Source organism: Akebia trifoliata, chromosome 13, assembly GCF_017979445.1.
Source record: "Akebia trifoliata isolate Shusen 1 chromosome 13, ASM1797944v1, whole genome shotgun sequence".
NCBI lineage: Eukaryota > Viridiplantae > Streptophyta > Magnoliopsida > Ranunculales > Lardizabalaceae > Akebia > Akebia trifoliata.
In genome coordinates this window covers 10,362,086-10,385,978 of record NC_141387.1, presented here as the reverse complement: position 1 = coordinate 10,385,978, position 23,893 = coordinate 10,362,086, and the positions used below count along the sequence as shown (strand labels likewise).

At 31.4% G+C, this 23,893-nt stretch overlaps 2 protein-coding genes across 4 annotated transcripts; both read right to left on the bottom strand.

Annotated features, from left to right (window-relative positions):
- Positions 1-397: 397 nt before the first annotated feature.
- Positions 398-7,870, bottom strand: ERD2 (ER lumen protein retaining receptor family protein). Its single transcript, XM_086421123.1, has 6 exons — positions 7,617-7,870; positions 7,260-7,525; positions 6,629-6,744; positions 1,039-1,112; positions 874-937; positions 398-788 (listed from the first exon to the last, which is right to left on the bottom strand). The coding sequence occupies exons 1-6, from the start codon at positions 7,705-7,707 to the stop codon at positions 752-754; spliced, it is 648 nt and encodes a 215-aa protein (XP_086277249.1). The 5' UTR covers positions 7,708-7,870; the 3' UTR covers positions 398-751.
- Positions 7,871-15,221: 7,351 nt separating this feature from the next.
- On the bottom strand, positions 15,222-16,981 carry LOC147387808 (uncharacterized). Of its 3 annotated transcripts, none has more exons than XR_015171098.1 (5): positions 16,829-16,981; positions 16,644-16,734; positions 16,321-16,421; positions 15,817-15,898; positions 15,222-15,655 (listed from the first exon to the last, which is right to left on the bottom strand). XR_015171098.1 is itself a non-coding variant. In XM_086420048.1 (4 exons), exons 1-4 carry the CDS (start codon positions 16,952-16,954, stop codon positions 15,872-15,874), a joined length of 345 nt encoding a protein of 114 aa, XP_086276174.1. In that variant the 5' UTR covers positions 16,955-16,981; the 3' UTR covers positions 15,816-15,871. The 3 variants fall into 3 exon arrangements, 1 of the variants encoding a protein (XP_086276174.1); XR_015171099.1 differs by having other exon boundaries at positions 16,653-16,734; XM_086420048.1 differs by lacking the exon at positions 15,222-15,655 and having other exon boundaries at positions 15,816-15,898.
- Positions 16,982-23,893: the final 6,912 nt, after the last annotated feature.

The following is a 23,893-nucleotide window of genomic DNA, read 5'->3' as shown; positions in this document are numbered from 1 at the left end:
CCAAGTCAATGGCTAGAAATCCTCGATCACAATTTTTTTCGTTAAGGCCCATCAAGGAGTAAAATTCTAGATTTAGCACGTCTGTCGAGTTAGGTTAATCATACATCTAATTTTATGTGGGCGTCGTCTCACAATGCTATTCATCATGATAAAAAATCCCTTCATACCAACCAAAATTTGACCTATATTAAAATGGATAATTCATATTATCAATTTCTAAATAACTTTTACTGTTTGCAAAAACACAATTTTCATAAATTTGGGATTTTGGGTCTCCGCGGTTTCGAAACTAAGCAAAAATAAAATAAAAATGGTAGTAAGAAACAAGGGTAGCTTTAAAACAATTCTTCTAAGGATGAAAATCAATGATCTGATTACCTTAATCTGCACCTAATCGAAGGTTGAACAAATCTTCATTTTGGTGCTCATTCCCATATAACATCTTTAACAATGTCGTAGATTTCATGGCAAGGAACAATAATAACACTTCAATTTTCATCCCATATGAACATGGGAGTTCCTATCTACACTAACATGGGTGAAGTGCACATCTCCACCCAACGCACTAATATTTCCAGTGTTACAGATACAAGCATGTCAACATAAAAAATAACCACCTGTATCGATGATTCCTCGCTATGGTAGTCTTACCCCCACAAAAGAGATCCCACCATCCACCTTGCAAAACTGTGAATTGGCCCCCCACAGGTTACAAATTATTAAAACGTGTACCAACAGCTCACCATTCTGCTCAAGCCGGCAATTGAAGCTTCGCATTATTCTTCCAACTGCAAAAAATCAGATAAAAGGAATTTCCACTGTTTTGAGTCGATTAAAGCACAGAAGGAATGTAGTTAGAAAGCAGGACTTTACCTCATAAAGTAATAGTAAAAGAAATCAGCATAAAGGGCTGTTTGGACAAGACCAGAGACGCAAGCTGTAATCCAGGAAAAAAAAAGAAAAATAATTAAAACATATTGGAATGCATTATTGATAGTTCCTTCAAATAGACATTATCTTTAGTTATCTGAAGCGTACATATCCATCTAGTGAACTGTTTCTCAGTAAAGTAGCGGTAGATCCAGTTAAGGATATACAATGCACGATAAGCCCTGCATGACCAACAAGATGGGTTAGGAACTTCGATAAAAAGAATTTTGTTCAGATAAATAACCCCACCCCTCCTTCAAAACTAAAATATTAAAAAATAAAATAAAATAAAAACAGGAAAAAGTTGTTCAGGGTGGAGTGGACAAGGAACATGGTGTCTAAGCAATGAGATTCTATTTTTTATTTTTATATATATTTTTTTACAGATAAGTGATGGGTTAGTCGATAGGTTGAGTGTAGATTGGCTTCATCCTTGCAGAACTGTGACATCTACTCCTCTTTGATCATTGAAAGATATTTTTTTCCTGGTTGTCATCATTTGCAGGATTACTACAACAGAAAAGTTTGTGATGATGTGATATAACAAGGAAAACCTTTTAGTGACTGATGAGTACCTCTTTTTTAAATATATATACATGTAATAAAGTTGTAAAGGAAGTCTATCTATGTTCTTGTAAATCAAAGCTGAATAAAAACAGTCCCTATGATAAACTTTATTTTGAACTATTCATTTCAAGTCCAAATTTGACTGGGCACACAACTTAAGATAAGCAGTTCATGCTATCAAATGAATATAATCGAGGCGTAATGCTTTAAGGAAGAAGAGAGACATTGGGTACAAGATTACCTTTGGTAAAGCACAAGTTTGAATTTTGAAAATTTTGGTTGAAGTTAAACTGGCCAAAAAAATTTCCTTTCAACAGTTTCCTTATAAAATGCTCAGGGACAAACATTTTATAAATTTTGAAAATGAATAATTTGACCAATTCAATTCTGTGGCATTTCGCCCATTTTGACAAAATATTTTCTATATATAACTATAGAAAATTCAGTAATTACTGAAAATGAATTCCAGTGGTTCAATTGCTATATCATGTTTACACAAATAAAGGATACAATCTTAATCTAAAACACAGAAAGGAAGCTAGCAGTACAAGAAATGCAATAATGTGCTCTAAGCATGCTAGCATATGCATATGACCTTTTATTTTATTTTATATTTTTTGATAGATAAAATATTTATTGAAAAGGCAATAAACAGTGGCCAAAGCAGCCAACCTACAAAAGAAGTAGCAAAATTAGGCCAAACTTGTTTAAAGGCTCATCATGGATTAGACTCCAAATATTCATTCACCTTAAGAGACATGATACTCCTCGACAAGCAACCGACCAATTAAAACTGACAAATTTCTCTGCAAATTTCCATTACTACCACTGAATCTCAAATCAAAAGTTCCATAATTTTGTTTCCTTCAAAATCCCAACAAACTAAATTAGGCACTATCTTCTAGAAAATCTCTCCCTTCACACCAGAGATCTTACTTGACAAGAATCAAACACCTCGATTGTATTATTGGGACTAACCCAAGAACAATCAAAGGAATGAAAAGGAAATCCATACCACCTGATGACGTGGCAGAAGCGTGTGAATCAATAGATTCGAAAGGAATTGAGAGATTATGTTCAATGGAATACACAAAACCAGTTTGAATCAATAGATTCAATTGATAAACAAGCAATAGCTTGGAAGAACATAAAACATATATCTAAAAGGTAACAAAGAGAAAAAAGAAAAATTAATTGATATGTTTGAGTTGGTTGAACTTCGTTTGTGAAGCTCCTTATATGGATAACTTCATCATTACAACTTAGAAACCTTCTAAAATATTAATAAGTAACATTCCTAATCTATTTATAATCTAATACCAACTTCCTAAACCTATTATTAAGGTTTAAAATCTCGTTTCGATTTGAAGTTTCTGCTTTTTCAAAAACCGAAACAGGACCAAAACATTACATTAATTAATGTTTAAATATAAATCTTTTATAGAGGACCATGGTCAAGAAGAGTGTTGTTAGTTTAAAAATACAGGGGTATCTCAAATACTTAGCAAAAATATGAGGATCTTTGTCTAAATGACCAAGTCCTCCAGAAAAGACTACAGTCAAGGGATTTTCATCAAGTTAAAATCGGAACTTTACTTGTTTGAGAAGCAAAAAAAAAAAAACCCAGAAAAAAGGCACAAACCTGATGATCCAGCCACAGCCCACACATACCTCTATCTCAAGGAAAGTCACCGAAACTAACTAATATTTCAATTTCACAATGGTTTCATCTTGGAATGTTGAAATCCCAAAACGCTTCAGTCAAAACAAAACAAAATTTTTAACCATGCCTATTATAACTCAATTTGGATGCTTAAAAACACTTCTAATTATAGCCTAAAGAATAAAAACAAATTTAGAAAAAAAAAAAAAGAATAGAAACCTAAAAACAAATTAAACACGAAACCAATTAGAAACTAGACAAAATAGAAACATCCTAAAGTTAAAATGGAAACTAACTAAACATCTAAATGACTAAAAACTAAACTAAACAAAAGACATATAACTAAAATCAAAATTGGGTTGAGTATGGAGTATGGACCCAATTGGGTCAACCTGAACTAGGCTGGTCAAACCAAGTTGACTCGGTCTAACTAAGTCAACTTGGCTAGATTTGGATGGGTTGTTTCGGCTATGAAAATTCTTTTCTCATTTTTTATGGTTCAATTTCTCTAGAATGGACCAAGAGTAAGGATAATTTATTCTCTGTGCACTCTCTCCATAACTTTCTTTTGCCTCTGTTTTCCTTGTCTTTCTTGGTTTCTACTTTTTGGTCTCCATTCATACCTTCTAAAGTTTTTTTTTTCTTTTGTGGCTAGCTTCTAAGGATAGGATTCTTATTCACGATAACCTGATCCAGCGTGGTTTTTTGACCTCCAATTTTTGTTATCTTTGCAAAAACGATAGAGAATCCGGAAACCATATTTTGTTGCATTGTCTTTTCTCTTTTTTGGTTTGGGTTCATTTCTTATCCCTTTTCCATGTGGACTGGGTCTTTCCTTTTGGTACTTTTAACTTTTTTTGTAATTGGACTTGTAATGTTTTCTCCAACAGAAAAAGGTATCTCTTGACTATCCTTCCTATTGTCATTTGTTGGGGGATTTGGAAAGAGAGGAATAGAAGGGTTTTCTAGGACGAAGAAAAGACAATCTATGCGGTTATTTTGGAGATTAAGAGGTTTCTTTTCTTTTGGTGCAAGCTTTATATAGAGTTCCAAGGGGTTTTCTTTGAAGACTTTGTCTTTAAGTGGGAGTTGCTTTGTAACGACTAGGTTGTTGGGCGGGGGGGTTGATTTTGTCTCCCTTGCTTATTTCTTCTCTTGTTTTCTTTTTTTCCTTTGTTGTTGGCTAACTCGGCCAATCTTTCACTTTTTCAATAAAATTTATATTTATCAAAAAAAAAAATCTCTAGAAAATCAAGAGGAATCTGTTCTACATCAGTTAAATGTCCTACATCATCTGAGCAGCCCAACAATGAACAAATGAGTAATTTTCACTCTCCTCATTTCCCTTCATGAATCTATTAGGTAGGGATATCATTTTCCCGTGATTCAGGTAAGCAACAATCAATAACTATATATAATGTGGGCTGAATGCTATGTAGAAATTGTTTTCCAAAACTGAAAGAAAACAATGAAATACTACAATAGTAGATAAACTGAAAGGAGAAAAAGAAATATACATATTTTCAATTTAGTTGATCCTATGACTATAGATTTGGAAGCCAAGAACAACCAACACTTGGATCCATTACCATACCCAACAACAATACAAATATTGTTGGCACAATGACAGGTTGTGTGTTGCAGGCAACTGCAGCAAAGCATGCAAGTTAGACTCACACTAGAAGCAGATCATGCAAAGGCGATGCTATAAAGCGAAGTAGGAGTAGATTAGGAGGAGCCGTGGAGTTAAACCCAACTTTTTTTTTTTTTTTTTTTGTTGGGATGCAGGCAAGGTAATGAATTTTGATTTCGATGTTTATTTCAATCATCTTGGAAATGGAAATATTTCGTAGAAATATTTCGACCAATGTAGAAATCAACAGAATTTTAAGGAAATGATAGAAATCTTACGAAATGATAGAAATGTTGAATAAGTTTTATCGGAAGTACAGGAAATGATAAAACATACATGAATACATACTCATAAATCGACAAACTATAATAAACAGTTATATGAATTATGGAAATGAAGACTGATAGTGTTTAGTTACATGTTGGCATGAGAATCTAAGAGACCTTAACACTTAATATGCTTCCTAAAAGTGAGAATTATAATATCACATAAATACAAATACTTTAATATGTACCACTTTCTTAAATGAACAAATTATATGTACAACATTATCATATTATTATAATCTATAAAAAAAAACATTATCATATATAGTTTTATCTTTTAAATATGTACGAATAAGTTATTGACATATCTAAATAATTAGAACATGAATAATAGTATGTGAGTACATGTATGAATATTTCGGTTGAAGTTTACAATTCCTTAAAATATTTTCACCGAAATCTTACATTTTTATACTTAAAATATAATTATTTCGGTCAAAATTCACTATTCTTTGAAATATTTTGCAAAATGAATAGGGATTTCAACTGAAATATATACACAAAGAATCTGTCGGTTATATATCTAGTCAGACCTTGTAGAAATGGAACTATTTTGGTATATTTCATGGGAATATGTCGAAATTTAATACTATGGATGCAGGTTATTTGAGGACTCTGAGCTAGGTGAGAATAGCATGGTCATGAGTCAGTAGAGTAATTGTTTGCAAGGAGAAGTCAGAGAGCACTGTGGAGCCTACTAGAAAGGTTGGCAATCTAGCAATAGCAATCTGATGTGCACAGAGATACTACCTAGAGGAATGATGTCCAAAGTTCAATATGTGGGTAGTCATTAGTGAGATAGGATGATTCTTTACGAGGTTATAAGATATTTATGGTTGCTAGGGTCAAGTCTGAATTTGTTGGGATTCTTGGCGTTAAGGTTAAAATGCCCAATGCTATGTATGTATTCAAGCTAAGTTCCAGGTAGTGAAACAATCAAAACACTGAAGAAAGTACTAGACATTGCAGGGTACTATTTAATTAATCATAATATTCAATATGTTTTCAACTCTTGAAAATTTCTTTGCCGATCTTTGGGATAAGGCCTTGATTGACGATGATGATGACTCTTTCTTCCTATATCACTAAGGGAAAAATAAATAAAAAATAAGAATAATATAAAAATAAAAATGGCATGTTGCATTCTTATGGCCATTTTCCAACTATTAATATTTTTTGGTAAATAAACCATAATCTATTTAGTAATTCAATGGGAAACACCGTGTCAGATGGGATACCACCTCCATCCACAAACTGAATTAATAATTATGAAAAATGGCATGCCATTTCCCCAAGTATAATGAGGAAATGGATTTGTATGCATATAAAGTGCACAAGCAAACCAACTTATAGCCAACAACATGAAACTCCAAGCTTTGTGACAGATTCCAGTTAATTGCAATAATAAATATTGCATACTGAACACCTAATAATTTTTTCAAGCATTGTTCACCCAACACGAAAGCCTTTCACCAAAAACCAATTCTCAAAGGAAGTCCAAAGGAATACCCAAGAAAGAAGACATATTGCCCTGTTAAATTGTCAACATTTCCACTCCTTTGGAGCAAAACTAACTGGGGAAGAATAGCAACAGCCTCCAGGTATATAGAAAATGCCCAAAAGATCTGGAACAAAATACAACATACATAATGAGTAATTATGCAGGAATGACTATGACCGTCTCACCAACCCTTCGGTTTTTTTGGTTAAAAATCTGGAAGCATTAGATTTTGATTGATTGTTTGTTTCAATCTTTGCAACCTTTTTGGTTGGGAGATAGAACACTTGTAAATTTGGATTTTTGATTCATTTCGGGTTTTGACACGAATTGGCTTTTTTGTTCCTCGCTCATACTCTCAGTTGTTTACAAAACTCTCAAAGCCTTTCAAAACCAAAATGCAGAAACAACAGCTTCACCGAAACATGGGTTTAAATCCAAGATTACACAGCTGAACGTCATCTGAGTGTATAATCCCAATAGAGATTTTGCTCAGATGGCTCATGAATCATGAATATATTTCATTCTTGCAAATGCAACATAGACAGATGTGTCAAGTTTTAGTCCACTTAGCAACTCGGAACCAAAATGAAAATAGCTTTATTATCCACAAACATAAAGGGCAAAAAAGGGGCAAATTACCTCTTGGAATGTAAACTTTTCGTTAAGAATCAGAGCCAGTATGAAACATCCAGCAATCAGAAAATAATGCCGAAACGTATCGAGCTCTTTGTCGTACGACCGCTTAACAACACGGTGCATGCGAATGCACCATACGATGGCGAGTGAGCTCGCAATAAACACAATCTTCATCACAGTATTGTAAATTGAGAAAAATTCCTTAAAGAGATCCAAATATCGAGCAAGAAACACTAGCGTGTAAAGCTCCTGTGTCTTAAGAGAAATCCCTAACCATTTTGATAAACTCAAATCAAACCCTAGAAAAAAACTCGATTAAAAACCCTAATTTGTAGAATAAAAATGAGGAATTTGATTTACCTGAGCATGATTTAGTGGCGTATATTTTTAAGAGAAGAACCAAAACACTGATCAAATGAGTCATGTCGCCTGCAAATCGAAAGATATTCATGGTTGCTCGAGATCAAATCGAGTCGATTTTGTGCCCTAGGTTTTGAAATTCGACGAATTTGGGGTTTTGAGCGTGAAAGGGGAACGTTACGTAGCGTGTTTTTTTTCGTTTTGGGAAGACTGAATGAGAGAGCGGAGCTGACGTGGCGGCGAATAACGGCTTTAGCCAACACAACGTTCATGAATCACCTTTGTTAAGGGATTGGCACTGTGGAGTTCAGGTCCATCATCCTCCATAGAGCCTACTCTAATGCGTGACGTGTGGATTGTTGATCAAAATTTGCTCAAACAGGCGACTAAGCTATTTTCGAGAGATACTATAGCCACACCGACTTTTTCTAATGCCATCTCAATTCATGTGTAAGAATTAACACACATCTTGACGGTGGCATTAGCAAAAGTTGGTTTAAAAGTTGTGAGTTTGATACCTAGTATGAACATTAATTCTCCATAGGCCATACGTGAGGAAGCACCCTCCCTTACTTGGTATCTGTGATGTATGGGTGTTGCACATGCCCCCGGGACTAGTCCTTGGACAATACCATGGTCTATGATTGGGCAAAGTCTAGATACGAGCCTGGTCCGCTGTTTACAGGGATATCCGATTATCAAAAAAAAAAAAAAAAAGTAAGGGTTTTAGTGTTAGGTGCATCTTTCTGCCAACTTGAAAAATTGAACATAGCATCGAAGGTGCCCAAGAGAATTTTACCATACAAGATATTTCTTGGTTGAATTGCTCAAACATTAGTACAAAGAAATGAATAAATCAAAAGATGAGAAATAATCTAGGTAGTTGATCATCGTGTTATGACATGCTTTCAAATTGCAACATTGTACAAACTAACCAATTCAATGTAGGATATTGGTTGCATTTCAACATCATCCTAATTTATTCTCGAGATCTTAATTTTGAAGTAAATAGAATCTCAAAATCGAAGATGAGGGTACAAACTTTTAACTAGGAAGTTGAAGATGGCTACTCCTAGAAAAAAAATTCAAGGATTTTTCGTTGAAGGTGGGAGATGAAAAGCATTTTGGTCATTTTATTAGTCTATTACAAAAGACACAGGTCAAAGCTACACAACATCGATTTCAAAAGAATAATGCTAAAGTGACCTTAAGCTGAACCTCATATCACAATTCTTGACGTGAAAGTGGACGGGAGCCATAGATGCTTTTTTATCCAGATATGGGTGAAAAAGTATCTGTGATTCCCATCCACTTTCATGTCAAAAAGTGCGATATGAGATTCTAGCTTGAGGTCACTCTAGCATGACTCATTTCAAAATGAATATACAAATCCCATCTCTTTCTTACCCTTCTCAATGCGACATGTGGAGAAATGGCTAGTTATAGCCGGCAACCTATAAAACCCGAACCGATCTGACCTATTTACATCATTATTTTATAGAGCTGTTATTGGCACCCCAACTTTTAATTATTACATCCCAATTAAAAATAAAAGAAATAAATGCATGGTTGAGAATAAGTAAAAAAGTAAAGGTGTCAATTGAAGCTCACTCAAATTTTTTTTTTTGTGTGTGCTAGATTTCTATTTTTTAGGTTTAGAATTTTATATGAGCCTAATTATAATTGTAAACAACTATTAAAACTGTTTGGATGAGTGCTATAATATTTTGTAATGTTGAGATCATATTTTAAGTCAAACCTTTGTAATGTTTGAAGAGTGTTTTAATCTTTAATTTTGTGTGATAAATAATTTAAGAAATTGGGGTGCCAATAGCAGCTCTCTTATTTTATTGATGACCCAAAGAAAAAAGAAAATCATGTTGGAGTAACAGTAAAATTTATATTGATTCTCACATTGCTGATGTGGAGGTGCCCACATAGTCATAGATGATTTTCGCTCGTATCTCGATGGAAAACATATATGGTTCTTCTGTGAGGATACTAATCAAGAAACATATTGTTGTTCCCCTCCATTTTGGTTCTAGGTACTCTTCAAGACAAATCTAAAACAACAAGGACCATCTCAGTATCACCATTGGAGAGGAATTCTTAGAGTTCTTTGATTTTGTTCCCACTACAAGGAGAAAGAATCAAAGATTCAACCTCACAAGTAATGAGGTGGTTGAATCTATTTCAAATTTAATCATTTTAGTTTAAACTTGAGAAAGATTCGAAGTCTTAAAATAAATAAATAAAAGGTGTAGATTGAAATTCAAACAATAGTGATCTAATGGTAATCTAATGAAAATTGGATAATTTGGAACAAACAAAAATCAACAATAATTTAATCTTACCAAATTAGATCAAGTTTCCTTGAATTGATCTTCAAGGTTACAAAGCTTTCTATCAAATTCTCTGTCTGCTAATCTTGTTCTCTTTCCAAAACTCCTCTCTCCATGAAGGGGGGGGGGGGGGTTTCTGTACAAAATAACCAAAAGAATACAAAAAGATAACAAAAATCAAAATTTCTGAAATATAGCGATTTCTGCTCACTATATGCCTAGCTATAGAAGTTGCTATATACAGTGGCCATAAATCACGATATTTCTTTCTTTAATTTTTTCCCACTTTCTTTCTTCTATATATTTTCCTTGTTTGTGTGGTCTTTTGAGTCTTCTTGGAATACTTTGATTCCTTAATTTCGTACTCGATGTTGGACTATATATATGCGTTGCCAGTGATGGATGGTCCAATGTATACCCTTACTCTCCAAAAGGCAATTTGAGATAAATGCATCTCACCAACTGGATGGTTAAAATAACAAATAATTAAGAGATGTTGCTTAGTGAATCTTTCTTTCTTTTTCTTTTTCTTTTTCCATTTTATTGGTTGGTAAGAAAATAATTAAGAGAGAAGAAAGGTCATGCCCAAGTCAAATGTATTAACCCAAATATTTAGCATTTGGTACATATGACAATGATGATTTCTAATGAAGATATGCATGCATTATTCACAATAAAATGAAAAATATATTGCTCAACAACCTTGGATTACTTATCTCTGATATTGATAATTTTTTTTATGAATCATTTTCTCCATTTCCTTCATTCAACACCTAAAATAAAAAAAATTATAATAAAATGAGATCAAGCACACAACATATTAAAATAAGAAGAAGCAACAAGATGTGTAGCTTTGAATTTAGGGCTGTCAACGGATATATATTCTATCGGATAGTGCTATATCCGAATTCGAATCCAAAAAAAGTAGTGATATCCGAATTTGAATTCGAATCCGACCAGATATCACTAACCAATATTCAAATTCGCATTCAAATGAATTATCAGATATATGATATTATCCAATTTGAATTTGATTTGTGATATCTGAAATTATTCTATTTGAATCCGATTGCAAATCAAATTCGAAAACTATCCCAAATTGAATTACTATTCGATACACTATATGAAAAAAGCCGACATTTATAGTACCCTTTCACTCAAAGGCATCAGGCATGTTCACATGAACAATTGATTTTTGGGTACAAGTGTCATAGCCTACTCGTAAATCAAAGAAAAACATATAATCTTACCAAAAGAGTACCTTTGAATTTTAATCCCAAATACGCCAAACTTTGCAAAAGTACTGAAAACATTAAGCATGGTGTGTTCATACAAAACAACTGAATTTTAAGTTGCAACTCTTACTTGCAACACCCAGAGTCCCATTACCAGTTTTTTTAGCCCAAGGGACTCCCATCTCAACAACAGCTTACTAACAATGGAGGAGGAAGAGAAAAAAAAAAAAACAAAATTATGTATTTGATGTTTTATTCGTACAAGATATAAAATTGCTCCTTACTCGAACTTCTGCCTGAGCTATCAATTTATGTGCAATCATGCAATACAAGATCCCTGCATGTGCTTTTGCCAGTAGCTTTTGTAATTGAAGTCAAGCTCAACTTGCAAACATATACATACAAAAACCCAACTAGCCACAGATAATTACTTGCAAAAAAAGAGTGCAATTGATTTAGAGAAATTCTATTGCCACACCAACTTTTCTAACACCACCCCAATTCATATGTAAATCACCAAAGAATAAGTACAAATTAGGGTGGCATTAACAAAAGTTGGTGAGGCAATAGAAGCTCTCTTGATTTATTACCTGATAAGTAAAATTTTATTGAAAGAAGACAGGGAGTCCTCAAAGAAAGATACAGACAAGAATCACTCCCTAATTACTTTTGCCCATATAAACATAAAATTTTCAAAAATAGTCCCTTAAATTGCTTGAACCACAAAAATAACAACCCTAAGATGTTCAAAATAAGCTCTTGCATATCGATCTCCTTCCCATCGAATATTCCACATTGCAAAATGGATTAAGAGGAGACCCACTTTCATATACTCCAAACTAATTGATCATTATAAGAAAATGGTTTTGCTAACAAACCTGAGGAAATAATGAATGAATATCTTTGGCCAAAACTCCTAATTCAGCCAAGGCTGTAATGGCCTCCAAGATGTATGGGCAATGCTTACCAGGACCCCAAAAAATTAATAGTGCATATGATATTAGCAATTAAAATCTGAAGGAGAAAATGATAGTAAGCAAGAAAAGATAACCAAAGATAAAGTTTTTTTTTTTTTTTTTTAAAAAAAAAAAGAAAGGAAAAGAAAAAGAAGGGGATTCATGAGTTTGCAAACAAGTAGGCAAATAATTAAAGCACTTCTAACCAAACAAGAACGTCAAAATTCAAGCAGAATTGTAAAATTGGGAAATAATAATATCATGAGATCGATTATTTAGACAACCAAGGTGCACATGAAGTAGTATTGAAAGAACTTCAGATTTTAGAATTGTGGACAAGAACAAGGATGATTGGTCATTTTTGAGTCCGTAAAATGAAAAATAATTGAAGGAAAAAATTTAGGAAATGCAACAAAAACCTGTTGAAAGAGGCTCTTAGGGGGAGGATTGGAAAAGAACCAACAACAGAGTAAATACATATTAGACCCAAACCACATTATCCCATCACAACCAAAAAAACATCAAACTAGCACCCTAAATTAAGGTCATATAGAATAATTGGGCCTTAATCTTCAACAAGCTCTTCTCAAAACCTTCTTCCTTGTTTCCCAAAAATTATGGAATGTTTTTCCCTCCAGAAACCGTAATTCTCATTTATGAAAAGTATACCAATTGCCTGCAACAAAAAGATATACATGCTGCAATAAGTGATGTAAGTTATTAACAGTCAAAAAGATTGGCTTTACAACATTATGCTAAAAGAAAAAAAATAATATGCAACCTACATTAATTAATAATATGCTATATTATGGATTACTAATTGAATTATCAAACAAAAGATAATAATATTCAACAAAGTGGATAACGCTCAAAAAGAAAATACCCCCACCCAAAATTGTAATTTACTTGGCCTTGGCATATTATCAAACACCCTCTTCCAATTACAACATCAACATGAGTACTTCAAATCATTCATAACTACTTAATTAAAATAGAGTTTAAAAATTATAAAATTATGAAAACTTTCTAAATTTGTAGATATGAGGGTTAAAGAGCAAGTTGATATATTCTCCAAGTTAAGTCCGTTGGGTTAAGATTCAAGATGTTCTCTAAGTTAAGTATGTTGGGTGACAAAATGTAAATATATTAGATACATAAACATACCCATGATACAAAATTTCTGAAAATCCCAAAACTAAGAACATTCTGATCCGAAACTTAGAAGATTTCGATGTGATTGAAGAAAACCCTAACTCAAAAAATTGCATAGATTAAAAGAAAAGATTTGAGATTAAAAAGAGTAGAAAGATATATGATCCCATCCACATGAATTTCACATACAAAATAACACAAAAATCCGGGTTCTTGTACCAATAAAATAGTATCCAAAATTGATTTTTACACCATCAAAATAATATCAAAAATCCGAGTTTATCCCCATCAAAACAGTCCTAAAAATATGATTTTTATAGTATGAAAACCAGCCCCCAAAGATATTTTTTTTTATAATATTAGAATATCCAGAAAAATTAGTTTTTATGACATCAAATCAATCCCTAAAAATAACTTCTTAGCACTAAAGGTAATCCAAAAAAAATTTCTCAAAAATCAAAATTTTTTATATCATCACAGCAACCCCAAAAATCTGTTTTTACAGTATAAAATCAGTCCCAAAATCCAATTTTTTGTTATACCAAAACAAATCATAAAATCCAAATTTCTTTTAGCATCCAAGACTAGTATGAAAAAATTGTTTAAAAGTGTAAAAACAGGAATGAAGGATGGAGATTTACACCTCTAAACAGTCCTCAAATCTTGGGTTTTAAACATCAAAACAATCCTACAAAAACCCTAAAAAAATTGCAGAGATCGAAAGAAAAGATTTGAGATTAGGTTGGCATGTCCTTACCTGTAGATTTTGATTCTGATGCTGGAGGTGAGGCCGTGAGGTGGTGAGGGGCTAAGGTATTGCTAAGGAGACTCTATATTTCTCGAAAACCTGAATGGGAAAACCTAGTTACTAGCCCTAAAGAAAAAAATACATTTATTTTAAAATAAAAATAAAAATAAAATAATATTTATTTATTTTTTATTTCAAATTGGATATTGTTGAATAAAATTCATCGATATCCAAAACTCTATTCAATATTCAAAACTATTCAAATCTGAATTCGATATTCAAAAATTTCGGATAATATCCAATTTTTTAGATTTGAATTCGGATTTTAGCTATCCATTGATAGCCTTAGGTTTGAAAACCTCGCTTTGGCTGGGAAGGTAAAGCTTGCAAAGCTCATTGTAATGTTTGTAATATTTTAATTTTCTCCATTTTCTTCATTCAACACGTAAAATAAAATTAAAAAACAACAAAATGAGAAAGTACGCAACATATTAAAATGAAAAGAAGCAACAAGATGTGTGGGTTTGAAAACCTTTTGCTCGAGCTGTAGATTATGATAAAATTAATAATAAAATAAATACCTTGGCAAGCAAGGGTCGATCCATAGAGACAACGTTAATTCTGAAATCTTTTTTACTTTAAATCCAGTTCAATTTACACAAACGATTCAAAACAGTTTTCGAGAGAAATTATCTAAAATAAAATATTAAAAGAAAAATTGATGGAGAAGTGTAGATCAGTCGGATCCACCTTCACAAGTTATATCAATGCTTTTTGGTCCTTTATTTATCTCGATCCACTAAACAAAGCTAATGTTGTGGATCGGAAAATCAAACAGTTATAATAGAAAAAAGATTGAAAGTATGTGATTAATAAATTAAGCCAAGATCATGGGATAAGTATTAATTATTCTTTGTGAAGCATGGTTAATCTTGAATTTATCAAAGAATGAACCATCAAAACTTTGATAAACAATCAATATTAAATCCGAAAATATCTACTTAAAAACTATCACAATAAAATGATAAAGAAATTATTATAAAAACATTAAAAATATTGATAAAATCTTGCTCCGACTTCTTCAAATGATCTAATAGAGAAGTTAGCAGATAATCATTGCAAGAACAATAAAATAAAGTAAAATAAGCATTATGTAAATGAGAGAAGAGAAATGAGAGAAGGGTGAATCTTTCTATTGCTTCTTGAACTTTGAAATCAGCAAAGGTTCTTCGATTACAACTCCTTCTAAGAAAATTAATAATAAAAATAGAAAAGAAAATCTACTATTATTCTAATTCTCTAGATATCGTTAACTTTTGGCTTGGTCTCTTATTTATAGAGACCAGATTAGGGTTTTGAAAACTTTCCATAGTTACAAAAATGCATCTACCCTAATTCGTTACAAATGCCTTTTAGCCGCCAATATTCAGTAAAATTTTCGAGGGTTGACTTTCTGCTTTGACCGCATCGCCTTAGTTAACTTGAGTGTAGCAGTCAACTTGGGCCCACAGGACTTGGGTCTTGGTTAGGTGACTACTCCCAAGTTCTTGATCGCAATGCATGCTTCAATCCTTCTTAATTATCCCGAAAAATTTACGATCTTTTCCTATTACACGAAATTAAAAGCAGTTAATTCCAAAATATATTATTTAATTAAAATTCATGATAAATATGAACTAGCCATGCATTATGTTTAATAAAGGGATTTAATATGCAATTTATCCATAAAACTTATGAAATAAAGGCTCAAGAAATCACTTTTTAGACCTTGATCACATATTTTTCGCTTGGAATGTAAAGCTTGCAAAGCTCATTGTGATGTTTATAATATTTTCATTTTCTCCATCACCTGAAATAAAAAATAACAAAATGAGATCAAGCACACAACATATTAGAATGAGAAGAAACAATAAGATGTGTGGGTTTGAAAACCTTTCTTTAGCTGGGAAGGTAAAGCTTGCAAAGCTTATTTGGTGCATCTATTTCTTATTACCAAAAATAATCATTGAAACAATGGAATTTGATATTCAAATTTCTATTTTAATTTACGAAAAAAATCAATTTCATTACACAAACATCACGTGCAACACACATGCCCAAGGAGGATCAAGAATAAAAATAAATAAATGATGAATTTTTAAGGAATTCAAGTATTGTATTTATTAATTAATTACCGACTTTTTATGAGTTACATGAGAAAAAAAATTATTTTTGTTTTATAAGGAACATGCTTCTAAAAAATGAAAATAGTGACAGTAGATACTAACTTACTTTCAATAACAAAAGACTTGGCTCTAAGCAGAGCGAGATGAAGGAACATGCTTCATTTAGCCAATCCCAAATCTTCTGGCTAAAATTTTGTTGTAATATACCTACCGAAAAAACATTATAAACATAACAAAGTGGGGTGAGGTCTAAGTGAATACCTTTTATTTACTATGTACCCTAAAATTTAATTAACTTTGAAAAATAAGACTAAAAATATCTCACATGATTTGCAAATCGATGAAAATTGTTGGCCACAAGATTAAAATGTATAATTTATATTATAAATAGTTGTTACCACTATTAATATAATAAAGTAATATACTTACAAGACTTACTCGGCATGACTCTGTGTAAAATATTTGATGATTGATTTCTAATTTTGTCTCTCTGACGATCATATCCATGTCCTCTAATTACCTGTAAAATAAAAATAAAAATAAAATCCCAATGAACGAAAATATGTTCAACTTAGTCTGATAGTAAGACCTGTTAATAAAAGAAGATCCCTTACCAAATAGATGGTGGAGATTGTCATGTCATAGTCTTCCATTCCCAATGAAGAAAAATATGAATCACTATGTTTCATCTTCTCAATGTTATAGCATGATTCATTTCCATCAAATTTCTCATCACTCATGATACAATTTTTTCCCTCAAACGCACTATAAATTTCTTCGATGCTCCATCAGAAGATAAGTGTGAATAAATAATATGTGGCAACGCGGTATTGTCAAGTTTATTGTGGGCAAGGTGGTATTGTTAGGTTTATTGTGGGCAAGGAGATATTGCCAGGTTTACTGTGGGAAAAGAGGCATTGTCAAGTTTACTATGGGCAAGGCGGTATTGTCAGGTTTACTGTGGGCAAGGTGGTTTATTGTGGGCAAGGCGGTTTTGTCAGGTTAATTATGAGAAAGATAGTATTGTCAGGTTTACAGTGGACTATAAACTGTAACTCATAAATGTTATATTAAATTTTTATTATTTAATATTTTATTAAAAGTTGTAAAGTAAATAAAGACAACATCTATGTCATTTCTTCTGACTGTCTATTTATTTTTTTTGTAAATTTTTTTTAGTAAACCTTTATGTATAGTTTGCAAAATGTTTAATTAGTCTAAAAATACATTAATTAATAGACTTGTTAAGAAATTGTCGGCAACTTTCAATAACTTGCTCTTCATAGACTTACAATATATGTTCGTGTTTTTCAATTTGAATCGTGTATATCTCATGTACTATTGGGCTTAGTTCAGGCCCAAATTCATTTCAAGACTTTTTTGTGTTGCCAAGATGTGTGAGTGCATGTAATATCCATTGGGCTAAGTCTACCAATGTCCATTCGTATGATAATAATAACTTTTTTACTCGAAATTAATTTTAAAGAAAAGATTAAAAATTAAAAGACTTAGTGAAATCAACTAAAATCTTGTATAACATAAATACAACATTGATATACCAAAATTCCAATCTAATATGAATGAATTTTGTTAAAATACATATATTGAATATAAATTTTTAAAATAATTTATTTACTTTTAAGTAAAAATATTTTTAAAATGAATCTACCACTATAATTGAAAGTTCTATGCCTCTTGAATTCAATTCATAGCTTCTGAATTTGACAATACCTAAATTATGACAAAGATTGGACTTTATAGCTTTGGCTTAAAAATCAAGTTTCTTTGATTGGATTCGATGTTTTGAATATTTTCTTTAGCTACTCTGATTTCTAAGTCACGTTCTAATGGGATCAAACTCTAGAACAAAGGTCAAGCGACAAATAAGTTTTAGATTCGACTTATTTGGGATGATAGGTTTAAAAAAAATGAACATGAATTGAAATTTTATGTATTTATATATTTTTCTATAAAATATTTTTTTGACTCACTAACTTAAACATTAAAATCGGGCTCACCTAAACTATGATTTTCAATTGTTATATACTTGATGACAATACCTGATTGACTCAAACATTCTCATGTCACAACTTTGAAAAATAATTGAAAATTTCATAAAATGTATTCTTCAAGATTCATAATGAATTTTTAGGGCATTACATTCCAACAATATCCCTTGCAGGTCATTGAGAGGTTGATTTTGTTACCTAAATATTGCAATTTATGTACATATAAATATCATTGAGATTCCAAGAGAACCAACTAGGCATTGAGAAACTCTTTATTATTTAAAACATTTTCAACATAGATTTTTTCATTTTGAAATTAGTTATTTAATTATGTTATAATAAAATAACCATTCAAAATTATCGAAAAAAATGTTTATATGTATTTTTAATATTAGTAATTATTCTTTTTCAATATTTGATATTTTTCTTAATCGCCTGGGTATGGATTTCTTATTGGAGACTTATCATTCCTTAGTATGTCACTAATAATCCAATGTACATTGTCTCGCATCTACCTATTTGAACCCACTTAAGTGGAATCAAATTGATTATATGACTACTTAATAACAAATATGTTCTTTATGTTTACAAAAATGTTGATATGATTTTTTTAATGAGAATATTTCTAATTGTTAATAAATTTCTATAATAGGCTTCTCACATAGAATCAATATGTACATGATTAAGCACCTATGAGTTGATGCTTGTCCTCACTACAATAGCTTTGTAATTAGTTACTCTTATTCAATGAAAACATACTAATACCATATATCCATCTCAATAAAGTTTCCAACTTCATTCATGTAATGACCATTTCATAGTAAAGAAGATAACTAATTATGTTGTCTTAACTCATAACTAATCACTTAAACAATCTGCAATATCACTTGAGCACTTGGATTTGTCTTATATTCATTAATCATCTCATTATCAATAAACTTCACCGGGTACACAAATATCATACATGAGATAGATAGTCATATTGAGTACATAGAAAAATGGAGAAAAAAAATATTATTAATACCTTTTATATTTGAATGAAAGTAACTACAAAATGACTTCGTCAAAGCATTGTTTTCAATACCAGCTCCACAAAATCTTATTGGGTATCATGTACATATATACAATATAGAAAATAACACCAAATATTACTATGTAAATTGAGGTCCCCAAAATAAATATCAAAGTATAGGGTGTCGACATATAAGAACAAATGCGACATAGAAACATAAATAATTGCACAAACTATCATAGTATCAAACTTGTCATACTAAAATTATGGGAAAAGAATGTTAAAATGCAAAATTAAGATAACAACCAAATAAATCAAAGAAATAATTTAATTTTATATTAGAAAGAGCAACCATCAAGGCATAACGAATAGCTATAACTCCCAAGGGAGATGTAGGGATTAAATAACAATGAATCCCTACTATCTTAGAAAATATCCCAGTGGTCATGGGTAGGATGTTAGACTTTCTTTAAAGGTGATCCAATCAGTTTACACACTTTAGACATTTTGACTTAATTGGATTCTAATTTAAGTGTAATGACCTGAAAATTCATCTTGTATCTCGAGGAAAGTTTAAATTTATGATTTTTCAAAAATTTGAATTTATGCTATGGATTAAAAGTACGAATTTTTATTTACAAAATTTTGAGGAAATCTGACATCTCCATTAGATCCAAATATAGTAGAAAAACATACTTTAACATATAAACACACATCAATTATAGTTTAGAGGAAAAAGTTAGAAAATCCTTGATTCGCATGTTAAATATTTACCAAAAGGGGGACAATTTGATGGAGTCAAAATTTTATAAATTCGATGGCACCATTATGTTTGTATCGAAAAATCACCCAAAATGGACTATTAGTTCGTTAAAAACGGAGCTTGGGACATAGACGTTTTAAAATAATAATAAATAGATCATAAAATGACCCTTGGGCTCTACAAATACCAAACTTAAAATAATTTACAATTTTTTTTATCTCTTACGTTCTTTTATTTTCTAAAAAGAAACTCTAGAGAAAATCCTAGCCTCCTTTCACCTTCTGCCTCAATTTTCACCAACTTATAGAGGTTTCGTGGATTCAATGTAGAAGAGGGAAACGATCAACTTGTCTCAAGCTTCGAGGAAAATTGAAGAAGTAGAGTTTTTAACGATTTTCAAAAGACAACCTTTGACTTAATTTGACTCATAACATATTTCGTGACTTCTAAAGCTTGGATCTAAGGTAGGGAACTCTTAGATTTTCCTAATAGTAATAGATTTCATGCATCGCAGCTTTCGATAAAAAAAAACTTAATATTTTATAAAAATTTGGAAAAATATAATATTTTTACAAAAATCATGTTTGAAAATATGTATTTAGATGTCTTAGGGTTGAATGTGTGCTTTAAAAAAATAATTTTTAGAACTTTGGTTGATGAAAAATTGAATTTAGAATAAAAACTCGTTAATTTTTAATTGTTCGTATTGGAGGTGAGTTATGTCCTTACTACCGACAAGGTCATTTTGCCATCGATAGGACCATTGATGCCATTGAGAGAAACTCTATTTTTTTAATATAATTTTTTAGTTAGTTTCTTTAAAACAATTTTATTAAATGACTTTTGGGTGTTTTAAATTTATTGAAACATTTACTTCTAACTCTTTCAAAAGCATACAAAATTTTTTATCTAAATTGAGGGGCAAAGTGATTTAAGTGATAAAAATTTGAGGGATCGCTTTGTTGGTGCAATGCCCATAGATTTTATAATTGAGGGTGTAGACTCTCTTTGGTTGCATGTGTTGGTGAGTGGATACTTGGGGTTAACAAATATTTTTTACTATTGCGAGCTAATGTTGCATGTTTATTTATTTTTTGTACAAGCAATGATGATATGACTGTTGTTTATGCCGTGTTGGGCGATTGCATGATAGAAAACCAAATATCCATTCCATATACTTGTATGTTATTGTTTCAATTTATTTAAAAAAGAAATGTATGTATATATGTAGTTATTTTGGGATCTATTGAAGTTACAGTGAATGCCTGAAAGGATAATCTATCATGTCATTTCTACAATGACATATTATCCTAAGATACGGTTGGGATGGTAAACTCCTCTATAGTATGAGACGCATAGGATAAAGGTCAAGCGACAAATAAGTTTTAGATTTGGCTTATTTGGGATGATAGGTTTAAAAAAAGAACATTAATTGAGTTTTTATATACTTATATATGTTTTAGTCTTACTAACTTAAACATTAAAATTAGGCTCACCTAAACTATGATTTTTGATTGTTCTACACCTGATGACAATACCTGATTGACTCAAAAAATTTCATGTCACAACTTGGATAAATAATAAAAATTTCATAAAATGTATTCTTCGAGATTCGTAATAAATTTTTAGGGCATTGGATGGGTATATCCACCCTTCAGCTGGGACTAATCCCACAGTCACATGCACTGCCTCCTCGAAAAGTACTCATATGTGCAACTGATTGAGTCGAGGGTCAACCAAACCCTGGAGGGTGGCCCCAAGGAATGCATTGCTTCGTGGGGTTTCAAACACTTGACCTACCCTTCCTAAGGAGCTTATCAAGGCTCGACTTGTCACTAGACCAACCCCTTGGGGTTTAAGATGTGGTTGAATATGTTAAAACATAATTTGTCCTATGAGTTAGCGACTTTATTATGAAGATAATTAGTTGATTATCATTTTCAGTAATAACATTGTATATAAGGAAAACAAGATTTACGGTCGATCATCGTTAGCACTTAGCCCCCACTGACCAAAAATCCTATCTCCACCCCTAGCTGTAGGAATGAGCAAACGCTAGTTATATAAACAATTTAATATATTTATTATGACTAAAGCAAGAACAAAGAATATTAATATAATTCTCTATAGATACCATTTAGCATTTCTTAAAATCACCTTCATTACTTGAATATCACGTGGCGTAGGGTTGGCAATGATCCAAAATATACTCGATGTCTGAATCGAAAAAAATGAAAAATCTGATTTTTGGATCGGATTCAGATCTACCCAATCCATTCAAAAAAAAAAATCCTATATGAACATATTAATTTTTTATTATTATTATTATTCTTAATTTCTTGTAAATACATATAGATAAAATATTTTAGTCTTTTTGGTTTCCCTCTATATTTGTAGTTGCAAAGTAGATTTTTTTGTTTATTTATAATTTTATATTTTTTTTATAATTTTTTGAACATGGATCATTTAAAAATAAGGCATGTGTTTGGATGGGATCGGATCGGTTTCTAAGTTAGGATATGTAACAGAACAGATTCGGTTCACATACTCATTAATCCGTCAGATCAGATTGGATCAGGCACATGTTTAAAAAAATCTGGATCAATATTGGAGTGGGATTGTTCCGGTACCAAACCGATCCGTTGCCAGCCCTAACATGGCGTATGGCTCATAAAACATGAACAATAAAAATAAATGATTATTTTTTAAGGAATTCAAGTATTGGTTCTATTTACTTATACCTAACTTTCTATGAGTTGCATAAGAAAAAAAAAATTAATCTTCTTACTTCGTACATCTACTTACAAAAAGAAGATAGAAAAAATATATACTAACTCACTTTCAATAACAAACATAAAAGACTTGGCTTTTAGTAGAACAAGATGAATGAATGAACATGATTCATTTAGCTGATCCCAAATGTTCGAGCTAAAATTTTGTTGTAGTACATTTACCAAAAAATATTAAAAGTCATAACAAAGTGGAGTAAGTGACAAGTGAATATTTGCTATCTATAATGTAACCTAAAATCTTGATTTACTATATAAACTAACTAATAATATCTTATATGATATGTAAATTATCGGCCACATGATTAAAAAATTAAATTTATTTTAGTTATAGTTGTTAACGTTAATAATGTATATATTTTAATATACTAACAAGACGTACTCAGCATGAATCTCCTTAAAATGTCCGATGATTGATTTTTCATTTTCCTCTCTAACGATCATATTCATGACCTACAATTACCTATAAAATAAAAAAATATATAATTAAAATCGAAGCCTTCAACCTTTTTATTTGAATCATGACAAGGAAAATAAATAAAAAATGGTAAGGAATGGAAATAAAGAACCCGGAGAATGAAATATGTTTAACTTAGTCTTGATATTATGACCCATTAATGAAATAAGACCCAATACAAGCTAAATGGAGGAGATTGTCACGTAATCGTGTTCCATGCCTTGTGAAGAAAAAACATGAATCACTACGTTTCATCTTCTCAACATCATGATATTATTCATTTCCATCAAATTGCTAAACACTCATGTTACACCTTTTTCCCTTAAACTTGCTATAAATTTCTTCAATGCTCAATTAGAAGAGAAGTGCGAATAAATAACATATGGACGAGGTGGTATTGTTAAGTTTACTGTGGACTACAAACTATAATTAATAGTTATGAAATTTTTTAGATTGAAGATCAACACCACATGGATTTGGGGTCACCATCATTCTTTTTTAGAAAAGGTTGTGAATGGGCATCAGAAAGATAGTTTTGAAAAATCAATTTTTGTAGTGACTCTCGTATGGATTTATCACTAATCTACCTATACCCTAGGTAAGGGGTCCATTTAGAAATAGGAAAGGTGTTAGGCATCCTACTTTCTCC